Source organism: Lissotriton helveticus, chromosome 1_1, assembly GCF_964261635.1.
Source record: "Lissotriton helveticus chromosome 1_1, aLisHel1.1, whole genome shotgun sequence".
NCBI classification, from domain to species: Eukaryota; Metazoa; Chordata; class Amphibia; order Caudata; family Salamandridae; genus Lissotriton; species Lissotriton helveticus.
This window is the reverse complement of record NC_136057.1, coordinates 1,938,247,989-1,938,271,335: the sequence shown is the minus strand read 5'-3', so window position 1 is coordinate 1,938,271,335 and position 23,347 is coordinate 1,938,247,989. Positions and strand designations below refer to the sequence as shown.

The following is a 23,347-nucleotide window of genomic DNA, read 5'->3' as shown; positions in this document are numbered from 1 at the left end:
TGGCCTTTTCGATGCCTTTCGCGTCCAGGAACAATGTGTTCGATGCCCTTTTTGGGCTTCAACCCGTGCCTGCTCGCGACAGATGCCAGCGACGGACTCTCACGAACTCTGTATATGGTGCTTGGGAGAGTTCATAACTCTGTGGAGTGCAACGTTTGCCACATGGAGCTGCTGTCTGCCCAGATGTCCCGAACGAACCCCTCGCGACGCAGGTCTCCTTCTCCAGCAGAGTCGTCCACGCGGCGGGGCTGGTCCCGGCACCATCGCCATCATTCGCCTGCCTCAGGTAAGCATTGCCCCTCCTGGCGTGCCTCCAGGTCCCACAGGGGGGCTAGGGACTCTGGTTGGGACACCGCCAGCGGGATTACCCTCGGCTCCAACCGAATGCCCTGACTCCGATACCAGAGTCGCGGCGGCACAGCCTGGAGGGGCATCCCACGACGTGGAGCCCTTCCATAGCGCTGTCGCACAGCCTTCCTGCGGCATCACTGGAGGTGGCTGCGGCGCGGTGCACAGCTACGCTTCGGCGTACTCTCTCCCCCTTGGGGAATAATGAGCCTAAGCCGGTCCGTCTCTGAGCGGTCGAGGCCTTTTCGGAGGTCGCCGGCTCGATTCAATGGACGCTACTTTTTCGGAGTTCACCTACGCCGGCTCCACTCGAGGAGTCGAGGCCTTCGGAGGTTGCCGGCTTGACTCGGGGCCTTTTCAGAGGTCGCCCACACCGTCTCCACTCTAAGGGTTGGGGCCTCTTCGGGGGTCGCCGGTACGACTCAGAACGGTCGAGCCCTTTTCGGAGGTCGTCGACGCCGGCCCGACTCGGACGGTTAGGACCTTTTCGGAGGTCGCCGGCTCGACTCGGGCGGTCGACGCCTTTTCGGAGGTCGCTTGCTCCACTCCGCCAGTCGGGGCCTTTTCAAAGGTCTTCGACGCCCGGTCGGCGTCGCCTCAACTCCGATCGACGCCGGTACCGTCTCCAGCTTTAGTGGTCGAGGATGTGGTCCCGGTGGCTTCACTACCACCCCCCCCCCCCCCCCCCGAGTCATTTCACTGCCCTCCAGGCCAGGCGCTAGTTGAGCATTGGTCTACTCATCCAGCTGCGGAGCCTCTATTAAGTGGCCGGTTTAGCTTGCGTCCATCACCTACTGATGACTTGCTTTCAACGCGAGTCCATGGATGCTAGTGGTTGTTTGTCAGGGCTGTTTGCAGGGCTGCAGACATTTTAAGGATGGCGCCGCCCTCAGTCTCTAGTCCGGCTACGCTTTTGCTGGATATTCTCCACCATGGCGCGGGGAACATGGAACAATGGTTAACTTTTGCGGAGTCGTTGTTTGATATCCTTCTCGGAACATGGGCACTGCCCTCCTCGGGGCTCCACGTGGATCGTGCTGTGGCACATCGGCCGGCTCCCACTGACCCCGCCTGTTTAACCCTCCATCCTGGAGCTGGAGGATTGGTGCTTCAGGCAGCTCTCTCTGTGACTCCTGTTCCGTTGCATCCTGCCACTCTGGAGTCTCAGTGATTGGAGTCCTATGTGTTTGCATCCGCGATGTGTTTGCATCCGTCAGCTTGGGACTCCAGTCCCTCAACACGTTGTATGTATGTGCTTGGGCTGCATTTGCCCTTTGGGACGGTATTGACCTGCTCCTCCCCTCCTTGCCGGGGATCTCTCGTGCCGATCTGGCCCGCCTAATCAGTGATGGCCATGATATGGCGCACTTTTCATTTCGGCCTGCCATGGACACCAAAGACACTGTGGGTCGTACTATGGCCAGATCGGTTGCCATACGCCGCCACAAGTGGTTGCGTGATGGCGGTTTTCCCCAGAGCATGTTCGGGAACAGCTGAGAAAGCTATACTATTTAATGGGTCACTCTTTTTGACGCTCATGCTAATTCGGTGGTCAGGCGCCTCCTGTATATGTATCTCTTTTCTGTTACCCGTCGTGGGCCTCAGATGTTCTGGGTTGTGTGGCTGCTCAGCCGTGTCATTTATTTATTCTGGCACAGCTGGTTAAACTGTGTTTACCTTTCTTTTGAGACTCTGCCTACGAGCTTGTCTCAAGAGGGACCCTTCTTTTGTAAGGTTGTGCCTTATCCTATGTGGGGTATTTGTTGGCAATCATATTGCTACTCTTCTGTCTGCTCTGGAATGGTCTCCGGCAGGACACGGTGTCCGGTTTGTCCCTTCCTGTCCTTTGCATGTTCCTAGTTCTTAAGGAGTGGTTCTGGTCTATGCCTTTCTGCCTCTGGATCTATGCTCCGGCCCTGACGTTTTTCTGGGTGTGAGTTCTTATTCCCATTCTGACACAGGTGCTTCTTTAAGTTGCATTACTGTATGTGTATTCCTTCCATTTGGTGGGCGGTGTCTGTCTTTGGCGTTGTAGGCTTTGGCGCCAGGCTTCTGTCTGTGTCTTCTTTCTATCCTTTGAGTGGTCTTGTGGTCCGTGTTTCCACTGTCTCAAGGGAGACCAGGATTTTTCCCCCTCGGGGACCTGTTATTTTTTCTGCATTCTTACCTGTTATGCAGCACACAGGTGCTGTGGTACCGCTTGCATGAACCCTCTTTTGGGATTAGTGCTTCCACATACATGCGTCGACTTTCCTGTCTCTTTATGGGTATTTCGTGATTCGTTTGGCTGCATGCCTACCCCTAAGCTTTGCTCAATAGTTGCTCCTCTGTCTCTGTTGGCGCTAGGCTCTGGGCTCGGCCCTGCCACTGTTGTCACATGTCCTAGGCAGTACACATTAATGTGTTTTTTCTTACACTCACGGGCCTCATGCTGCTGCTCCTGTTCTGGGGTGGACAGTCTTCCAACTGTCCCCTGTTACTTGTGGCTTCCGCTGAGGTGTGTATTCAGGGGGTATGCTCTGCTGTTGTCATGTTGTTTTGACCCTTGGAACTTCGTTTCTCTTGGATTATAGGGCCCGATGCTTGTATCCTTCTTGAAGGTCTCTCTGCATTGTTTTTTACATTGGCACGGAACTTCTAGTTCTGTTTTCCTTTTGTCTGTGTCCGTGTCTGGTCGAGAGAGGTCTCACACGTCCCTCGTTGGATTTGGTGTCTTTACCATCCCTTGTTCATACTCCTTGAGGTGGGTCATGTTTCTGATGCCTGTTGTCCTGGCATTGCAGTTTCCCCTGTTTTTCGTCAGCAGTGGAATATGTTCTCCTGGCACTTGGTGGTTGTTTCGCAGACCCTCCTATGGGGTATGGCTTTGGTATCTATTCTAAGTTAAGGAATCTGCGGCTAGATGTCTATCAGATGGAAGAGTTACTTACCTTCGGTAACGATATATCTGGTAGAGACACAGTGTAGCCGCAGAATTCTTAACGCCCGCCCATCCTCCCTGCTCTGCGAATGCCTTTTCATGGGGTGTTTTTTCTACCTAGCCCCACTTTCTGGTTGCCTTTGTCTTCTGTAGGTGTGCTCTCGCACCTCACTCTGGGGTAGGGTGTGTTGTTCTGCATGGTGCCCTTCAAACTCCCCTCCGTCCTCGGGTTTGGTTGGTGTTGTGTTCTCGCACCTTCCTGTGGCGCAGGGGGTGTGATTTGGCTTTCGAGCCCATTGGCTCTCCACTCCGTTCATGTTTTAGGGTGATTCAGGTCTATACTTTTTACTACCTTCTCATGTTCCATCTGTGCTCCTCACGCGTGGAGTTATTCTGTTTTGTATTCCCTCCCATCGCCCACAAGTATACCTCCTTCTTTCTCTGGCAGTGGTTTGGGTTGGGTTCTCTTTGGTACTACAGTCCTTAAATCTCTGGAAGGTGTGTGTAGTGAACTTTCTAGTGGTCCTTCACTTCTAGTCACTTGTCTTGAAGCATGTTGCTTCAATATTGTGGTTCTTTAATTTCACTCCTGTGGTGATAAGCTGTGCCTGGCTTGTCATATCTTTTGTGCCGCAGTTGTTGCCCCTCGAGGTTGTATACGACTTGGCACTTTCTTGGGCCCTTGCTCACAGCACGTGAGCTCCTTTCAGTCTCTCCGGGTACTGGGTGCTTTTTCAACGATGTTGTTCTTTTTATTTTATAACATTCTGTTCCTATGCTATCACAGTTTTTCGCACAGCTCTGCGTTGTGGCGCGAAAAAGTTTCCTGCAGAAAACTGACGTCAGCACGTCGGGCTGGCTCAATTGACATCACTTCCGTGGACAACTTCAGGGCGGAGCCGGGCGACGCCGCCTCCTGGCTTGCAGAGGTGTTGCTGGGGAAAAAAGATATTCCGGATCCAGTCTGACGCCTGGGGAGATATTCTAAGTTAAGGAATCTGCGGCTAGACTGTGGCTCTACCAGATATATCGTTACCGAAGGGAAGTAACTCTTCCATTAATAAGATCCCATGGTATGCAGTGATCCCTGCTGTTATTATTGTTGTTACTATGCTTTCTTTTGTTCACTCACTATGCCTTAGTTGCACACTAAAAAGATGCAAGTAAATAAGATCAGAACATCGGATTTTCCATATATAGCCAGATGTTATCATGTCCCGAGATGAAGGCATCACAACTGTAGTCACATGAGTAAACCTAATGACACTGGAGAGCTATTGCTGGGGATAGGTTGTCTAGATCCAGTCTGAATCTATAAAATTATTCATAAAGTGAGAAATCTACATAAGATGTAGTATCCACTTGAAATATTGTAAGTAACTTTTTCTTCTGCTTGTTTATGATCAGTCATTTATAACTGGTTTTGAGTCTTCTGCCCTCATTACAGATGTAAGGGATCCCGATTGGTAATCCTGGTTTTGGAAGCACTGGTGCACCTCTGGCATGCCAGTTTAGTAGTCCAGTATAGGTTTTGACCTTGTAAATGAGGAATAACAAGGTGCATCTATGCTTCCACTTCACACAGATTCCCACTTTTTTGCCATAGCAGCCAGTTTTCTCCACACACATTTTACAAGGATTTTCCTGGTGAAATCTGAGGAGGGAACTAAAAAATGAACATGTTTTTAATGCACAACTTGTAATTATTTGGCGGCAGAAGCCTCTGTTTTCACAGTTATTATAAATACAATATTATTTAGACTGTCATATGTGTCTTTGGTGTCGAAATAGGTTTTCCTTTTTTTTTTCCATTAGACACTTTAATTGTCAGCCTTTTGTGCTGAACAAAAATGTGCAAACACAAAAAGGTTCTGCTTTTTACATAGTTCAAAGCGTACTTAGAATATTGTGGCCTTATTTCTTTTAGCCTTAGCTACAAGGATTTCTTTGTTGTGCTGTAAGCATCTGATTAGAAGAACAACGTTACTCTGGCCTAGGACTCTACATATTTTTTCAAACTCATTTTTATTTTTCTTTCTAAAGGATTTAGTCCGTTTGCAGACTTTCTTCCCTCGTTCTTCACTCATTCACTTGTTGGTTGATTTGTCTTAAGTGTTTCTTGATGTAATACAGTCCTTGTCCTACCTGCTTTTTCATTTTTGGGTTTGGATGTTCAATCTCCCTACTGGTTCACATTCAAGGAGCTACCGGAGCAATTAGAACTCCCAGAGATTTAGGGAGGTTCGATATGCCTTGGAAAAATAAATATATGACCTGCCTGAAGAACCCTAGTTGGAATATAGGGCCCTAGTGGCTCCCCTTACAAACAAACGCAATCTCACAGATTCATGCAACGCTCACCCAAAAGTGCCTGAAACCCTTAGACCAGCTAAAAGGCAGATGGGAGCAGGACTTTGGGATCACAGAACACGCGGACTGGGAAGGTGCATGGAGATACCCGAAGGAGGTTGCAATCTGGGCGGGTTTCAGGCTCATGCAATTTAAGATACTGCACAGAGCATATTATACATGCACCTGACTGACTACATAGAATGGACAGGACCTCCACTGACAGGTGCCTCTGTGGATACAGCCAAAAGGGAACATTGATACACATTCTGCCGGGCTGCCGAAACTGCAGGCCTTCTGCCGACATGTGGGGCACTGCTTTGAGCAGGTCACAGATCTTAGCATCAAACCTCACAGCACCAGTGGCGTGCTCTCAATGGGCCTTAAACTTGTACTGGTGCATTCAGGCGGAGAGAAAAATACACCTGGCACAAGGTTCCGTGAGCAAATTTGACAACATTTGAGGCTCTTGGGGAGAATTACATGATGTGGAGAATTGACAGTGCCATAGGGAATATGAGCCTATTTATTGTGTAGCAAATGGGCAGATCAGGGGCATCAACTTAGTCAAGTTTCCCCGGCATGACTTTGGACATGGGGTGGGAAGAGGGATAGTCTCTTGGAATGATCATGCTCTTGTGATGCTAGAATTAAAGTACATTCTAATTGGTTCGGTTTCATTTTTTTTTTTACTGCAAACCAATAAAATGGTTTTTTTTTTTGTAAAAGAAATATAACGGGAAGGGATTTTACATTGTGAACTCCATCACAAACACCATAGGGAGTGGGTTTAGATTTTCTGAGACTGAGAGTTTTTTTTGTGGATAACAACAATGTATTAGTCTTAGTAGAGACACAGCACAGTTACACACATCGCGGGCCCTCACAGGGGATGCCGAAAACAACATTAAAGAATTCCAACAAATCCCACCTGCTTCCCTCTCGAACCTCCAACACCTGCAGAGCCTAGCCCATAGTTTGACCACTATTTCCTCCATATCTTCAAATGTTTCTTGGGGTAGCCTCTTGCTTAGTAGATTGGCTCTTCCAAAGTTGTCTGAGCTGTCCATACCTGACCTCCATTCCTGGAGTGGTGAGGCTTCCGGTGACTTCCAGTATTTGGCCACATCTCCATTCACCAGTAGTGTCCCCAATCCCACCAGGATTCATTCCCCTCTTGGGCCTCCCAGGTCCTTCAAAAGGCTGAGCAGCGTGACTCAGGGGGAAGCCTCATTTCGCTGATCCAATACTTCCATTGGTGTCACAAAGATGGACTCCCAGTAACGTATGACGGTGCATTCCCACACACCATATGGTAAAAGCTTCCTAAGCCTCCCAGACACATAGTATAAGAGGGTGCTGAGAATTTATGGGCCATGCACAGGGGTTTGGGCATATAGTATGTGCAGAGAAAGTAATTCAGTTGGATAAGGGATTCGAGTACATGGTGTCATGTATTCCTCCCTCCATTCCGCTTCTACTGAAGGGCCCAGCCACCCCTCCCACCTTTCTTTTAAACACTTAGGTGTGCAAGGGGAATGGTTCACCTGAGAGATCTTCTTAAACAGATCTTGTTAGAGGCGCTCGTAATATCTGTATTTCATTCTGTATATTTGTAATGTTTAAATGTATGTCTAAAATAATCTTTCATTTTAATAAACACTGAGTGGCCATTGAGGGATTACATTGTTAGTGTTTAACCCACACCACCATCTTGAGTAAGCCTACTACTAGTTTTCCTTCTTACCCTGCTAAAGAGGTATATTTGGTGCTCTGTTTGGGTCCAGTAGTAAGGAGACCCATGGACACCAGACATAAAATTGGCTCAGTTAGAGCCCAATAATTCTGAATGGCCTGAGACCGTCCTCCAGTTTCCACATGAACTGCAGTGTTGTTGTCCACTGTTTCAGAAGAAACTAGTCCTATTGTCCATCTCTCCCAGCAACGTGCACCCATAACCTGGAGCAGCGTGTCTGCAGTGACATGGTGGGGGAAACGCTGCATGGTTTGATGTAGATTCCTTACTCCTAAGATGGCAAAACTCGTCTGTGACTCTTTTGGAAAAATTGTGCTTATAGTTTTTACAAAGCTTTGTGCTGCCATGGACCCCGAGGCCTCATGAGAGAAATGTCTTTCATTGGATGACAGTGTGTTACTGCTTGTATTTATTGTCTGGATTTTTTTCCATTCATTCACAGTTCCTTGTAGCCCTGGGTGTAAAAATTGGACTTTCTTAGTAGATGACAGATTATGTTTAAAATGTGGTGTATCTTTGGGAGGTATCTTATGTTTCCTAAAATCTTCTTTCACAGTGATTCTGGCATGAAACACCAGGGAAGGACGTCCATAGTGGCTCCAGTGTGGTGATAAGCTTCGGGAATACTTTCATTTCATGCCATTGATGTAATATTGCTCAGGGGTACAGGGCAGGAGAAGACCTGCTCCTATCTAACTGGGGGGATAAAGTTTGTTTAGTGCGATTCTGTTCCTTTCCCTCAAACCCCACCCAGCCGCCTTCCCCCTCCATCCCAACATCCTCTCTAACTGAGAGTTCCCCAGGTTACTCCATGTACCTCTTACTTTAAGACTTGTCTTTGAGGGAATGAATATCTAGCTTGAGGAGGCTCCCACCATACCGGCTCCCTCCCTTGGCAAACATGGACAGAACTATCTGGCCTGTTATGTCCCATGTCTTTATCCATAGCAATGTTGAGTTACCCTGATGGTGCCTCAAAAGAGACCGATTTGTTTTATTCCAAAAAGCTATTCCTGACCTTCTTTCATTTCTTCATATTTCCCTGAGAACACCCATGCAGCAAATTTAGCAGCACTTCTCTCTCACACCAATCATTTCTGACTATGACATCTATCTATGGGAGTAAAAAGTTGCCAGGTGACAGCCCTCTGACAATCCGATTTTATCTTTTTCCCTGCTAGGATTTGTCCCTGCCTTTCTCAGAGGGCCAGGACAATTTCTCCAAATTCACAATGGAGATGGTTCGTCAGTACATGCAGGAGGAAGAAATGCGGGCAGCTCATCAATCTTCACTGCTACGTTTACGTCAGAGAGCACTGAAGGAAAAAACCAAAGCTGAGCTTGCATGGCTGGAACATCAGAAGAGGTAGGAGAGGAGATTGGCAGAACATGTCCATGGAGTTAGTGTGCTGAAATAAAGAACCCGATTCTGGGAGCGCATCTGCAGATCCACCATGGGTTATAGTAATGGCAAATGTATTTACTTATGATTCTACTGTTTTATAGTTCAGATTACTCATAGTTCATGTATTTTAGGACTAAAGAACTTGCTCAGTCAGTAATAGAAAATTTCAGATGCGTATAGCATGGTTTTTGCCATTGATCACATATGAGTATAGTTTCCTTTCGGTCATGCTTAGGTGCTCCTTATGTATTATTGCAGTGAGGTACCAAATAAAGAACGATGTGTCCCACCAGCTTATGCAATAGATTGACTTCCCTCTGGTGAAATCCTTACATTACCCTGCTATCAACAGTCACAACCACAAACAAACTTATATCAAACTAGTTTCTTAAAAATTGCTCTCCCCTCAATGTGTCAACATCCCAACAGTTAGCTCTAAGTTCTGCCCTTCTGTCACCAAGCACCATAAATATAGTTATGTTTTTTTCCATTTAGCTAACAGTAGCTCGTTTTAGCTTCTCTTGCCCACTTGCATTAAAATGGCCTAAGATCCAGTCATTTGGGATGTTCCCTGAAAATTGCCCTCTCTGTGCCCGAAGGTCATACATAACACGTTGGTCCAAAAGAACCTCTATGATGGGGAAAATGAGTCACCCGATGTGAGACCATGTTTCCATACCAGGCCCCCTCCATCCACAGGGGAATACACAGCAGATCTGGCATGTTAACATTTTTAGCAGAGCCTTGTGCAGCAGAGACCGGTACAATCAACTAGTAGTTCTGTTGTGAAAATCGCTTGGAATTTTGAAAATGTTGCTGAGTATCAAAAAACTGAAACTTGTCAGATGCACAGAGCTCACCCACCAAGAACTATCTGCCATACATGCTTAATGCCTGATCTTTTTGTTTAGCCAATAAATAGAAAGAGTACAAAAACCCATTGTTTCCAAGAAGGTATTCTAGCAAAAGAACATCTGAAAGAGACACGTTAGTGATAGATTCCTTACCTTAGAATATCCCCAGGCGTCAGACTGGATCCGGAAATTTTTGCATAGCAGTACCCTTGCGCGTCGGTAGGCGTCGTCTGCGGCTCCGCGTCCGTCGTGGGCGCCGTGATGACGTCGTCGGAGTACTCACAGCTATTTGTTTAAACTGCGTTTATGTTGTTGCACTGTTCTTGTTTTTAACAAGGAAGGGGCTTATGCCCAATAAAGTAATTTTTTTTAAAGCTCCCTATCCTGTTTTAACCATCACATTCATCTTCATTTTTTTGCACTGCACTTTCCCATCAGATCATCATCATTTGGTCTAATCTAGTAATTGTAGGTCATTACCCCATGCCAAAGATGGGGGTATGCCGTATGTCTCAATGATCAAGAGACAGAATACCCTGGCAGGATTACCAAATGAAAACTATGATCCAAACAAGTTATTGATGGGAATCCATAATGGGTTTTGATTAGCAATTACAGGTGGCCCTTTTCTTGGCAATCTGGTCTGTTGTTCATAACTGTTAGCCACTTCTTTATCTTGATGTACTTTTTAGACATTAGACATGAAGGTATTTTGAAAGATATTCAGATCAGGTTTCTGATTTAGACCTCTAAGTTTGTTTGTTGTTCATACTTAGACGCCGCCTCCGCGTGCTGACGTCAGTTCTTCTTTTTTCTGCGCCAGCAGCGCAGATCCGGAAAAAGTGGTACCTTAGTATTTTTTGACTAAACTTTTTTTTATCTCTTTTGATCGTTCTTTTTCGAGTCTTCAACTCCGAACGGTGCCGGTAGGGATGCCAGGTTTCAAGCCTTGTGAGGATTGCGACTGGCTGATGTCGGTCACCGATCCTCACCGTCGGTGTCTCCACTGTCTCGGCGTCGACCACGACCACAAGACCTGTTTCGACTGCCGGGCCCTGACTTCGAAAGCTAGGCGGGAGCGGTCCCGCAAGCGACTCGAACTCCGGCAGTCGGCCCCGTGCCGAGAGAGGTCCCGGTCTGGACGGAGGTCGAGGGACCGGTCGCGGGAGCGGAGCCATCATAGCTCCGGGAGTCGACATCACTTCTCTGGGTCGAAGTCGTCAGGTAAGCATAAGAAGTCGAAGAGACGTCATCGCTCTTCCGACGCCCCCCGATGCTCGCTCGACGCGGCCGAGGGGTTCTGGTGACACCGCCCACGCGGCTCCGTCGGAGTCGCAGGCGCCGCGCCCGGCCCCATACCCTCCGGTCCCTGGGCCGCGCGCGACGCCGGAGGAGATCGAGCGGTTCCTCATGGCCATGAGGTCCCTCACTCCCCCGGCGGGCTCCGCAGCGCCTTCGGGCCCAGCGGACCCGTCTGGGGGCCCTAGCGGGTCGGGGGCTCCGGCCCCGACGCCGTCGACTGCCTCGGCGCTGCCGGCGCCTTCGGGCCCGGCGCCGCAGGGTCCCACTGGATCCGGTTCCGGATCCGGGTCGCCGCCTGTGGACATAACGACCTCCCCGGCGCCGACCCCTCAGGTGTCGCCCCCGGCGCCGTCTTCGGGCGGCACCGTCCCTGAGGCCTCCCTCGACCCGGCTCCGGCGCCGGTGCGGCGCCGCTGGGCGCCGCTTCAGACGCCGTTCTGAGAGTTTATCTTTCATGAGCCGGCCCCATCATTTGACACCCCTGGGTACCAGGAGATGGGTCATGAGGAGGATTGGGAGGGGTCTGAGGACCCTCTGACACGGAAGTGTCAGTCTCAAGAGGACTGGACAGGTGAACTTGGGGATGCCAGTGGTTTGGACACATCACCAGACACTGGCTTTGTCTCCCCCCCTACCGTGGCTACGGAGGAGGGGGCAACCTATAGTGTGGTGCTGACGCGGGCGGCCAAAGCCTTGGGCCTTGAGCTCCCCGTCTCGGCCGTGAGGACTAACCTCCTCACTGAGGTCCTTAAACCGCAGTTAAGCTCGGCCGAGCCTCTGCTGCCGTTTAATGAGGCCTTGACCGACGTTCTTTTGGGCACTTGGTCCAGGCCCGCTACAGGTTCGCCTTTAGATAGGAACGTGGCCAGACGCCACCGCCCGGCCCCAGGCGACCCTTGTTTCCTGTCCACCCACCCCACCCCTGAGAGCCTGGTGATCTAGGCCTCGAATTCCCAGACCGCATTCCCGTCTGCTCCGCCTGACAGGGAATCCAAGAGGTATGAGCAATACGGCAAGAAGGTATTCTCTTCCCTCAGTTTGGGACTACGGTCTTCCAACACCGCATGCCTCTTGGGCCGCTACACCCACTCCCTGTGGGACACGGTTGCGGACGTGCTGCCAGAATGCCCGTTGGAGGTACGGGCTAAACTCGGCCAAGACCTTGTGGAGGGCCGAGTTGCGGCACGTTATTCAGTTTGGTGTGGACTAGATACCACCGATTCACTGGGCAGAGCGATGGCAACGACGGTGGCGATTCGTCGCCACGCCTGGTTGAGATCCGCCAACTTCTCGGCTGATGTCCAGAATACACTGATGGACATGCCGTTTGATGGCCGTTGCCTTTTTGGCGACAAGGCAGACCATGCGCTTGAGCGCTTTAAGGACTCCAGGGCTACGGCCAAGTCCTTGGGCCTCTCGGCCCCATGCCAGCAATCGGCTGACTTTCACTCCTTTCGTGGCCACGGAAGGGGTGTTCCCACACGTGCTGCCAGCCAAGCGCCGCAAGGTAATACCTAACGCGGTGGCGGCCGTGGAAACCGCTGTGGCGGCGGTCGGGGTCAACGGCAAGGTCAGTCCACACCTTCCCCCGCGGCATCCGCCTCAGAACCCTCCTAGTCCGTGCTTTCAGGCCCATGTGTCGCAAGTGGGGGGCAGGGTTCGCCATCACCTCCTCCACTGGCACACTGTCACTTCGGACAAGTGGGTGCTGCAAACCGTCCGAAGGGGCTACTCCCTCCCCTTCGAGACGACCCCTCCAGCCATGCCACCGCAATACCATCGAGTATCGGGGGATCATTTGCGACTTCTGCAGGAGGAAGTTACGGCCCTCTTGGCCAAGGGGGCCATCGAGCGCGTTCCTGGGCCAGAAGTAGGGTGTGGTTGTTACTCCCACTACTTTCTGGTACCCAAGAAGGGCAAAGGGGGCCTACGCCCTATCTTGGACCTCCGGAACGTCAACGGCTTCCTCCGGAAGGAGAAGTTCAAAATGCTGACACTGGCTCAGGTCCTAGCTGCCCTGGACCCAGAAGACTGGATGGTAGCGTTGGACTTGCAGGACGCTTATTTCCACATCCCCGTCCTGCCGGCCCACCGGCGCTACCTGCGGTTCACGGTTGGCTACGAGCACTTTCAGTTTACCGTGCTCCCCTTCGGCCTTACCAGCGCCCCACGGGTGGTGGTCGCAGCTCATCTGCACAGGTTAGGGGTTTCAGTCTTCCCCTACCTCGACGACTGGTTGTTGAAGGCGGGCTCGCCCCAGACAGTCGTCAGCCACCTCCAGACTACGGCAGACCTCCTGCACCATCTGGGGTTCTCCCTCAATGTGCCGAAGTCGCACCTGTGCCCCTCTCAGAAGCTCCTTTTCATCGGAGCGGTTCTGGACTCAGCGCAGTTTCGGGTTTATCCTCCCGAACAGCGGGTCCGGGATATTCAGGCTCTGATTCCACTCTTTCAGCCTTTATCCCGGGTCTCGGTCAGGTTGACGCTGCGGCTTCTGAGGCTGATGGCCTCCTGCATCCTACTGGTGCATCATGCCATGTGGCGGATGCGGGCTCTGCAGTGGGACCTGAAGTTTCAGTGGGCCCAGCATCAGGGCAATCTGTCCGACCACGTCCTGATCTCGGAGGGCACTGCGAGACAGCTGCAGTGGTGGCTCACGGACCGCTATTGGGTCAGCGGCAGATCCCTCTCCATTCCCCAACCGGAGCACGTGGTTGTGACGGACGCGTCCCTCCAGGGCTGGGGAGGTCATATGGGAGAGGCGGAGACCAGAGGCCTCTGGTCTCCGGCAGAGGCCCGGCTCCATATCAAGCTTTTGGAGTTGCGGGCGATTCGTCTAGCACTGAAGGCATTCCTCCCCTCTGTCCGGGGAAGTGTAGTGCAGGTGTTCACGGACAACACCACTGCCATGTGGTACTGCAACAAACAGGGCGTGGTGGGGTCGTGGATCCTTTGCCAGGAGGCTCTGCGCCTCTGGCAGTGGCTGGAATGCCAGGACGTGACCCTGGTGGCTCAACACCTGGCAGGTTCTCTGAACGCCAGGGCGGACGAGCTCAGCCATCGGTGCATGATGAATCACGAATGGCGTCTGAACTCGGACGTGGCGCAAGGCCTCTTTTAGCGATGGGGAGAGCCTTGGTTAGATCTATTCGCCACCGAAGAGAACGCGCAATGTCATCAGCTTTTCGTCGCGAGTGGAGTTGCGGTCTGTTGTACGCCTTTCCGCCCATACCACTTCTGCCCAGAGTGCTGAAGAAGCTCAAGCGCGACCGGGCCCAAGTCATCCTTGTGGCTCCGGACTGGGCACGAAGGTACTGGTATCCAGAGCTTCTCAGTATGTCAGTCGATCTTCGGGAGGACCTTCTGTCGCAGCAGCTGGGGACGGTCCTCCACCCGAACCTGTCCAGTCTCCACCTCCATGCTTGGAGATTGAGCGGCGACAGTAGAGGCCATTTGACTTGCCTCCTGAAGTCTGTAATGCCATTCTGGCAGCCAGGCGTCCCTCCACAAAGTCGGTATACGCCTGCAGGTGGAACAGATTTGTGGCACAGCAAAGGCTGTGGATCCTCTTGCTGCCCCTCTCTCTGAGGTTCTTCTCTTCCTTCTTTCTCTTGCCCAGCAGGGCTTTGCTCTGGGCACTATCAAGGGCTACCTTTCTGCCCTTTTAGGCTTTCTAAGGCTGCCTGATCAACCTTCTTTGTTCAAGTCCCCTATTGTAAATCGCTTTCTGAAGGGCATCACACACACGTTCCCTCCTGTTCCGTTTGTGATGCCTCAGTGGGACTTGAACCTGGTTCTTACATTTCTGATGTGCGCTTCCTTTGAGCCACTTCACAACTGTCCTCTCCGCCTTCTTACTTTGAAGACTGCTTTCCTGGTTGCCATCACCTCTGCCAGGAGAGTGAGTGAGCTCCAGGCCCTTTCTTGTACTCCTCCTTTCCTTTCTGTCCATCCGGACAAGGGTGTGTTGCGTACTAAGCCATCTTTCCTGCCCAAGGTTGTCACGGCCTTCCACATCGGGCAGTCTATCACCTTGCCCACCTTCTTTCCGCCACCGCATCCCTCTAAAGAGGAAGAGCGGCTCCACCGTCTGGACCCAAAACGTGTGCTTTCATTCTACTTGGATCGCACACGCCAGTTCCGGTTGGATGACCAACTCTTTGTTGGTTACGTGGGCGCTAAGAAGGGGAAAGCGGTGCACAAGAGGACCATCTCTCGGTGGATCATCTTGCGTATCCAGGCATGTTATTCCTTGGCTAAAAAGGAGCCCCGTGTTGGATTGCTGGCTCATTCCACCCGAGCCATGGCAACTACGACTGCCCTGGGCCGGGGAGTGCCCTTGCAGGACATTTTGCCAGGCGGCTACGAGGGCCTCGCTGCACACGTTTGCAAGACACTACTGCCTGGAGAGTCAAGTCCGGAGGGATGGCTTCTTTGGCCGTTCCGTCCTCCAGGAATTTCTGGTGTGATTATTGGTTCGCAGACCCACCACCGGGGTTGGTATTGCTGGGGTATCTATTCTAACGTGTCTCTTTCAGATGCACAAGTTACTACTTGTGTAACGATATATCTGTAAGAGACATTAGTTAGTGATAGATTCCTTACCGACCCACCCATCCTCCCCGTTCTGCGAACCGATATCTAGGGTTCAGGTCATCGCCTTTCAGGGCCCTAGTTTCAATGGCACCAGTGTTGGTTTTTAACATGGCTCAGCGCTTCTGGCGCGGGAAAAGCTGTGTCTAAGAACTGACATCAGCACGCGAAGACGGCGTCTAAGTACTCAGACGACGTCATCACGGCGCCGACGACGGACGCGGAGCCGCAGACGACGCCTACCAACGCGCAAGGGTACTCTTACACAAACAATTTCGGATCCAGTCTGACGCCTGGGGATATTCTAAGGTAAGTTATCTTTCACTAACTAATGTCTCTTACAGATATATAGTTACACAAGTAGTAACTTGTGCTACAGTACCATCAAGGGAAATCTATGTTAAACCCTTCTTGCATTTCTACAAGTGAAAAGCCCATGCGCTTACGTGAGCAAGGACTATTATATCCTATTCTCCATGCAACACACAAACAGATCCACCTGAGGGCATGTTTCAAAATGTTAGAGTAGATCTTCAAACCCGCATGTCTCTTTTTTCTGCACACTGAAAGTACAGGCATAAGTGTTTTGCTCTGTGTCTTGACCAGCAGAAAAGAATAGCAGTGCACTACAACCCTGCCCAGGGACTCTCAAAGTGTGATTTTTGAAACCTCTTAGCTAGAAAGGATCTACTTGATTCATGTATGTTCTTAACCAGGTTGGATGAAACATCCCTCAGGGAGGAGGATTTAAGGGGGTTCTGCTCTAAAAGTCTCCCCTTTGTGATATTCTGTATACTACTTCTACAGCAACAGTTTCTTTGTCTTCTCTTGAAAAATACCTGTTATTGGATGAACATCCTGTGCATTTCCTTGTATTAGACCTGTAAGCTATAGTTTTAGCATATTAATGCTGGTTCTGCTTGTTGCTGCTAATCCTCCTTCCCTATTTTGCCTGTTTCAAAGAGATACTTCATAGATAACCACAGATTCCTCACCCTTTAAATATCCCCAGGCTGGATCTGGAGAACTTCGACAGTGATGCTCCCTCTTGCCAGTAGGTGGCATCGCACAGCTCCTTCTTGATTGCGTGCCACCCTGGAAATGACAAAGTGTAGCCACATATGTGCACCACCCGCACACTGACTTCTGATGGATACTTCTAACTGCAGATCTCTAATCTTTCGAATATTCCTCAGGAGTTAGAAACGATTTGGAAACTTTTAGAATAGTTCTCCTGTGAGCCAACAGCTGGCTTAATGCACATCAATGCCAATCTTATTCCGCTCCAGAAGTTACAAGTGGAGCTGCATATAAGCTTCACCCATGTGCGCTGATGTCAGTTTCTTTCTGCGCCTTCAGACACTGATCTGGAGCTTCTCCCTGGTCTTTACTAGACTTTTTCGAAACCTTTTACCAGTGTGCAAGAGAAGTGTAACCACATTAAAACAGGGTTTAAACCATGCAGGAACTGTTGTACACAAATGTCTGTGATGTATCCTCACAAAGTCCTGTTTGTGATGCCTGGGGCAGGATCACGGGCCTGTGATGACTGTGCTCATATGAACCTGAAAGCCACACAGAACCATTTTTCCAGACACTACAGTGCCAACAAGACTACATGCTATGACTGTAGGAGAGCGGGGTCTGCAGTCCTAGAGTCACCCCAGATTTTTGCTTTTTGCTTCACTGGATTACGACTTTCCCTGGCTGTGGGCCTGCCAATCAGACCCACAGCCTAGCTGTTCTCTCTCTAAATTGACAACCATGTACTTTAGGTGCATTTACCAATTGGTACTGGGCCACCTTATCAGTCCCTGTACAGTGTACTTTAGGTATCCAGGGCATAGGTGTACCCAGGGCCTACCAGGGGCTGCAGCATGTATTATGCCACCCCTGGCTGGCCATCCAAAACTGACACAACTGGCTGCAAGACAGCTGGGGCAAGGTGGTGTAATCACCCTTTGCTATAGATATAGTATACCTATATCTAACCCTAAGATGGACACATATATTCCTATCAGTCACTCCTATGGCAGGCCTTATCAATCCTGAAGGCAGAGTGCTTGGAATTATGTGAGATGGTGCTCTGGCATGAGCTGAGCCCGTCTGCAGCTTGCGGAACCAAGTCCTAATAGCTGTTCCATGATAACGCTATACCATATACTCTTAAGTGCATTATAATCCTCGCGGTTGAATGCTAACTCTGGTATAACATTATCAAAACATGTCGAGTAAGGTGTCATACGAATTGGAATACTACCCCCTCGCCAATTCTGACGACGGGGGTAGTATTCCACCCTTCTAGAGGGACACGACATGTATGTAACTGTGAACCCCGGTTAAAGTTAACTCGAGCCTTGGCATCACAAAATGGATGCTGCCACCACAGACACAAGTCTGACCTCCTGCTGCTGGGAGTCCTTCCAGCGAGGGAGGCTTGGACAAAGGGTTTCCTGCCTTGGGAGGTGCTAGCACCACCCCAGACGGGATTTTGTGTATTGGGTAAGATAGGCCTGAAAGGAATGAGACATGCCTGGGGCACACAAGGTGTCCTGTGCATAAACCAGTTCAAACCAGTTGCTGGGGCATCCCTGCCCCAGCTCTGGCGCGAAACCGGACAAAGGATGTCCCACCCAGGGGAGGGACCTAGTCACCAGTACAGCCCCCTTTAGCAGGATAAAGGTAGGAGCTGGTCCCATTCCAAATTAGATTAATCCTGAACTACTCTACAAAAAGAAACTCTGGACTTCGACGTTCTGCTCCACAGAAGACTGAAGAAATCTCCCTTGTGGGCAAGGAGTGTCCACCCTGCAACTGCAGGCACCATCGAGCGTCCAGCGGCTTCACTTTGTCGTCTTCCCTCGAGGATCCAGACTTCAGAGCCCGACGAGACCCGGATTCCCAGACCTCAACTCACATCTGCAGCACAGCTGAGACCCGTGGGTGCGACGAGACACGTGGGACTGGCCAGCTTGAAAGAAACTGCACTTCGCTTCCAGCACAACTCCAGAGGTAAACTCGACCAAGTGCTTTGGGGATTGAGAAGCCCCAGCCCCGAGCAGCTCCTGCACCGAAGATCAGCCCTCCAGCTTCCACGAGATCTGCGTGGTGCCCTTCTGCTTGTTTGCTGCTCGACGCGTTGTCTGGTCACTTGCCGGCTGGCTAGTGGCCTCCTAGACGACGAACCTTGGAATCTTCACTGCTGGTCTGGTTGCTCCAGACTGGCCCTTGCTCCCTTCCAAAAGAGGAGCACCCCGGACTCTCCTAGTCCGCACCAGACGCCTTTTCCACTCACCGCTTGGGATGCCTTTGCCAAGGCCTGTTGATGCCGAATCCGGGACCAACACCGCCGACAGCGAGAGCCTGCGTGGGACAGCTCGTGCCTCCATCCTGGTCGTCGAAGACACCTCCTGGTCCACGTGGCTGCAGAGTCAAGCGTCCACTCTTCACTTGATCGCGACGACGACATCTGGTTCCTTCCTGGTTCCAATCCAGTCACTGGCTAGTGACTGTGAACATTGTCCCCTCTGCTTTCAGGTCTTCAGCCTCACTGATCCACCCTTGGATCACACCGGACATCTTCCTCCTGGTCGCCTGCAGCATCTTTTCCTCCAGGCTTCATAGGCTCCAACGCCGGAACCCGACACAACTTTGCACCTATGCACCCGCAGCCCGTGGGTGAGGTAACAAGAGCATTTCGGTGCTCAAGGGTAGATAGACTCTCCAGTTCCACAGTTGTTTTAGTCCTACCTAGTCAGGATTGTCCGTACTCACCTTTTTCTTGAACTGTACTGTCCATAGACGTTGTTACGCATCTCGCGTGTGAGTTCACACTCTGCACACGTGTTCCGTGGGCCTCCTATTACTTACCTAAAGTTAGGGTAGCGTGGTCCCATCGATCCTACAGCCTCTGGACAGCTCCATTCCTTCTATCGATTTCCTTATACCATTTACTTAGTATATGGTTTGCCGTGCCCCTAGGGCACCATTGTAATTGTGTGCAACTTATCGTATTTTTCCTAAGAGATTGTCATGTGCTTAGCCCTCTGACCTCATAAAGAGTTCAAGTTCAGAAATGTATATAGCGCACTACTCACCCAGAGGGTCTCAAGGCGCTTGGGGGAGGGGGGTGCATTTACTTATCGAATATCCAAGTTTTTAGTTGTTTTCTGAAGGAGAGGTGGTTCTGAGTAAGGCGGAGGTGGGTGGGGAGAGAATTCCAGGTCTTCGCCGCTAGGTAGGAGAAGGATCTGCCCCCCATGGTGGATCTATGGATGCGTGGGATTGCGGCGAGGGCTTGATTGGATGATCGTTGTTGGCGGGTGGGGGTGTAGAAGGTCAGTCGTGTGTTGAGGCATTCCGGTCCAAGGTCATAGAGGGCTTTGTGTGCGTGGGTGAGGAGACGAAACGTTATTCTCTTGTTGACGGGGAGCCAGTGGAGGTCTTTCAGGTGACCGGAAATGTGAGCTTGACGAGGAATGTCCAGTATGAGTCTGGCTGAGGCATTTTGGATGCGTTGGAGTTTTTTCTGTAGTTTGGCTGTGGTTCCTGCGTAAAGGGTGTTTCTGTAATCCAGACGGCTGGTGACCAGGGCGTGGGTGACTGTCTTTCTTGTTTCGGTGGGGATCCAACAGAAGACTTTTTTGAGCATGCGTAGGATGTTGAAGCAGGATGATGAGACGGCGTTGACTTGTCTGGACATCGAGAGAGAGGAGTCTAGGATGAAGCCTAGGTTGCGTGCGTGATCCGTAGGTATGGGTGCGGTTCCCAGGGCAGGTGGCCACCAAGAGTTGTCCCAGGCATGGGGGGATGAACCTAAGATGAGGACTTCCGTTTTGTCCGAGTTTAGTTTAAAACAGCTGTTCTTCATCCACTCGGCTACTTCTTTCTTTCATTCCTTCGTGTAGGTTGGTTTTCACGCTGTTTGGGTCTTTGGTGAGAGAGAGGATCAGCTGGGTGTCGTCTGCGTAGGAGATGATGTTGAGGTTGTGTTGGCGCGCGATGGATGCGAGGGGGCACATGTATACGTTGAAGAGGGTGGGGCTGAGTGATGATCCTTGTGGTACGCCGCAGATGACATCGGTGGCCTCTGATCTGAAAGGGGGGAGGCGGACTCTCTGGGTTCTTCCGGCGAGAAACGAGATGATCCAGTCCAATGCTTTTCCTTGTATTCCGATATTGTTGAGACGTTGTATGAGGGTGCTGTGACAGACTGTGTCGAAGGCTGCGGAGAGGTCAAGTAGGATGAGGGCAACCGTTTCTCCGTTGTCCAGTAGTGTTCGAATGTCGTCTGTTGCTGCGATGAGGGTGGTTTCGGTGCTGTGTTTGGCTCGGAAGCCGGACTGTGAAGGGTCGAGGGATTTGTTGGATTCGAGGAAGGCGGCGAGCTGACTGTTGACGGATTTCTCAATGACTTTGGCAGGGAATGGGAGGAGCGAGATGGGGCGGTAGTTCTTAAGTTCAGTGGGATCTGCTGTGGGTTTCTTCAGAAGGGCGCTGAGTTCGGCATGTTTCCAGCTTTCCGGGAAGGTAGCGGAGTTGAGGGAGCAGTTGATGACATCGCGGAGATGGGGTGCGATGATAGAGTCTGCTTTGTTGAAAATGTGGTGGGGACAAGGGTCGGTTGGCGATCCTGAGTGGATGGAGTTCATCAGGCGGATGGTGTCTTTGGTGGTGATTGGGTTCCAGGCGTGGAGGTTGTTAGAGTGCGGTTTAGGTTTGGGGGTGGGTGAAGTGGGCTGGTCTTCGGATTTGTTTTTGAAGCTGTTATGTATGTCGGCGATTTTGTTGTGGAAGAATGAGGATAGAGAGTCGCAGAGGTCTTGGGAGGGGGTGATGTCGTTGGTGCCGGCGGTGGGGTTGGTAAATTCTTTGACGATGTTGAATAGTTCCTTGCTGTTTTGGGCGTTGTTGTCAAGTCGATCCTTGAATGCTGATTTCTTGGTGGTTCGGATGAGTTGGTGGTGTTTGCGGGTGGCGTTCTTAAAGGAGGCCAGGTTGTCAGGTGTAGGGTTTTTTCTCCAGGCTTTCTCGAGGGTACGACAGAGCTTCTTGGATTTCTTAAGGTCGTCGTTGAACTAAGGGGCTTTTTTGCTACCTTGCTTGATTTGATGGTATTTCAAGGGTGCTAGTTCCTCTGCGCTGTGGGTGATCCATTGTGTGATGTTGGTGGCTGCTTGGTTTGGGTCAGATGATTTGGCAGGGGGGTTTTGGTGAAGCGATGTGAGGAGCTGGGCGGTGGTAATTTTGTTCCAGTTTCTTCGGGGAATAGGTTGTGGAGGGTTGTGGGTCGAGGTCTTTTTGTAGTTGAAGTGAACGCAGCTGTGGTCCGTCCAATGGAGAGTTGTGGTGTGATCGAAGGAGATGTGCATGCTGGAGGTGAAGATTGGGTCGAGCGTGTGTCCGGCAAGGTGGGTGGGGGTGTCAACAAGTTGTTTGAGTCTGAGATTGGCTAGGTTGTCTAGAAGGTTGGTGGTATTGCTGTCGTTTTTCTTTTCCATGTGGAAGTTCAGGTATCCCAGTAGGATGTAGTTCTCGGAGGGGAGGGCATGTGGGCTGATAAAGTCAGTGATGTCTTCGCTGAATTGTGTACGGGGTCCTGGTGGTCTGTAGATGAGGGTGCCTCTGAGTGTGGTCTTGGGGTCGGTGAGGATCTGGAAGTGAAGATGTTCGGCGGTAGTGAGGTTATCGTCGGAGCTGGTTGTGATGCGGATGGTATTTTTATGGACGATGGCGATGCCTCCTCCTGTTTGGTTGGTGCGGTCTTTCCGGATGATCTTGTAGCCGTCCGGGATGGCTATGGCGATGTCGGGAGCTGAAAAGGTTTCTGTAAGGAAGGCGACGTCCGGAGATGTGGTGTCGAGTAGGTTCCAGAGTTCAATGGAGTGTTTGTGGATCGAGCGGGTGTTGAGGAGGATGCACTTCAGGTGGTTGTTGTCGGGGCACTGTTTGGAGTTTGTGGATTTGGTGTGGGTCCTGATGCATTTGAATTTGCAGGAGTGGCAGGTGAAGGGTCCATGGGTGTGTCTCGGGGCAGCCAGGTAGCATTGTGGTGAGCGGCCGGGGTTTAGAGCTGTGAGGGTTGCGGCGTCGTATGTAATGCGGGCGGAGTGGATTTTGCGGGGGCCAGGGTGTCTGGCTCTGGGCGCGGTCCAGGCGCGGACGGGCGTAGACGGGCTTACCTTTGGCGCGTATGGGGCGCGTATGGGGCGCGTCCGCTGCGCGTGGACGCATCTATCATATGTGGATGGCGGAGGGGGCGGGGGCAAGGGAGGAGCAGCTGGGAGGCGGGAGCGGGGTGGAGAGCCGGGCTGGGAAGGCACAAACAACAAACAACAAAAATGGCAGCAAGCCAAAAGTCGCACAGGACGAGACCCCAACACTCCTTAATAAAAGGGAAGCGTCACCGGCACAATCAGGCACAAGTAATTCAAAGGCAGCAGTGCACAAATCGATAAACAATGCAAGCGCAGCTTAGCAGGCAGCTACGATAGCACTACGATCTAAATATATTCAAGCCGCTAATAAGGCAAAAATGGTTGCAGGGGCAATGCGAGCAATGGGCAGCTGATAGTGAGGGCAAGGAGCACTCAGGCAGTATAGCGCTACGATACCAGACTGGGATCAGGGAGCAGCGTGAGGAGCGACCGCTTCTGAGGGTCTCAGGGCGGTCACAGCGCTGGGGCGAGAGGGGAGAGCCTAATCACTCTGTGGGAGGGAGGAGCAGCTGGGAGGCGGGAGCGGGGTGAAGAGCCGGGCTGGGAAGGCACAAACAACAAACAACAAAAATGGCAGCAAGCCAAAAGTCGCACAGGACGAGA

General features: G+C 51.2%; 1 protein-coding gene across 1 annotated transcript in view; it reads left to right on the top strand.

Moving 5' to 3' along the window:
* The window catches only part of CEP350 (centrosomal protein 350), a 1,478,431-nt gene that overhangs the window by 927,862 nt on the left and 527,222 nt on the right, over positions 1-23,347 (top strand). Inside the window, exon 24 of the mRNA XM_078643560.1 lies at positions 8,555-8,739. Coding sequence (XP_078499686.1) covers positions 8,555-8,739 — 185 coding nt within the window. The remainder of the gene's footprint in view (positions 1-8,554; positions 8,740-23,347) is intronic.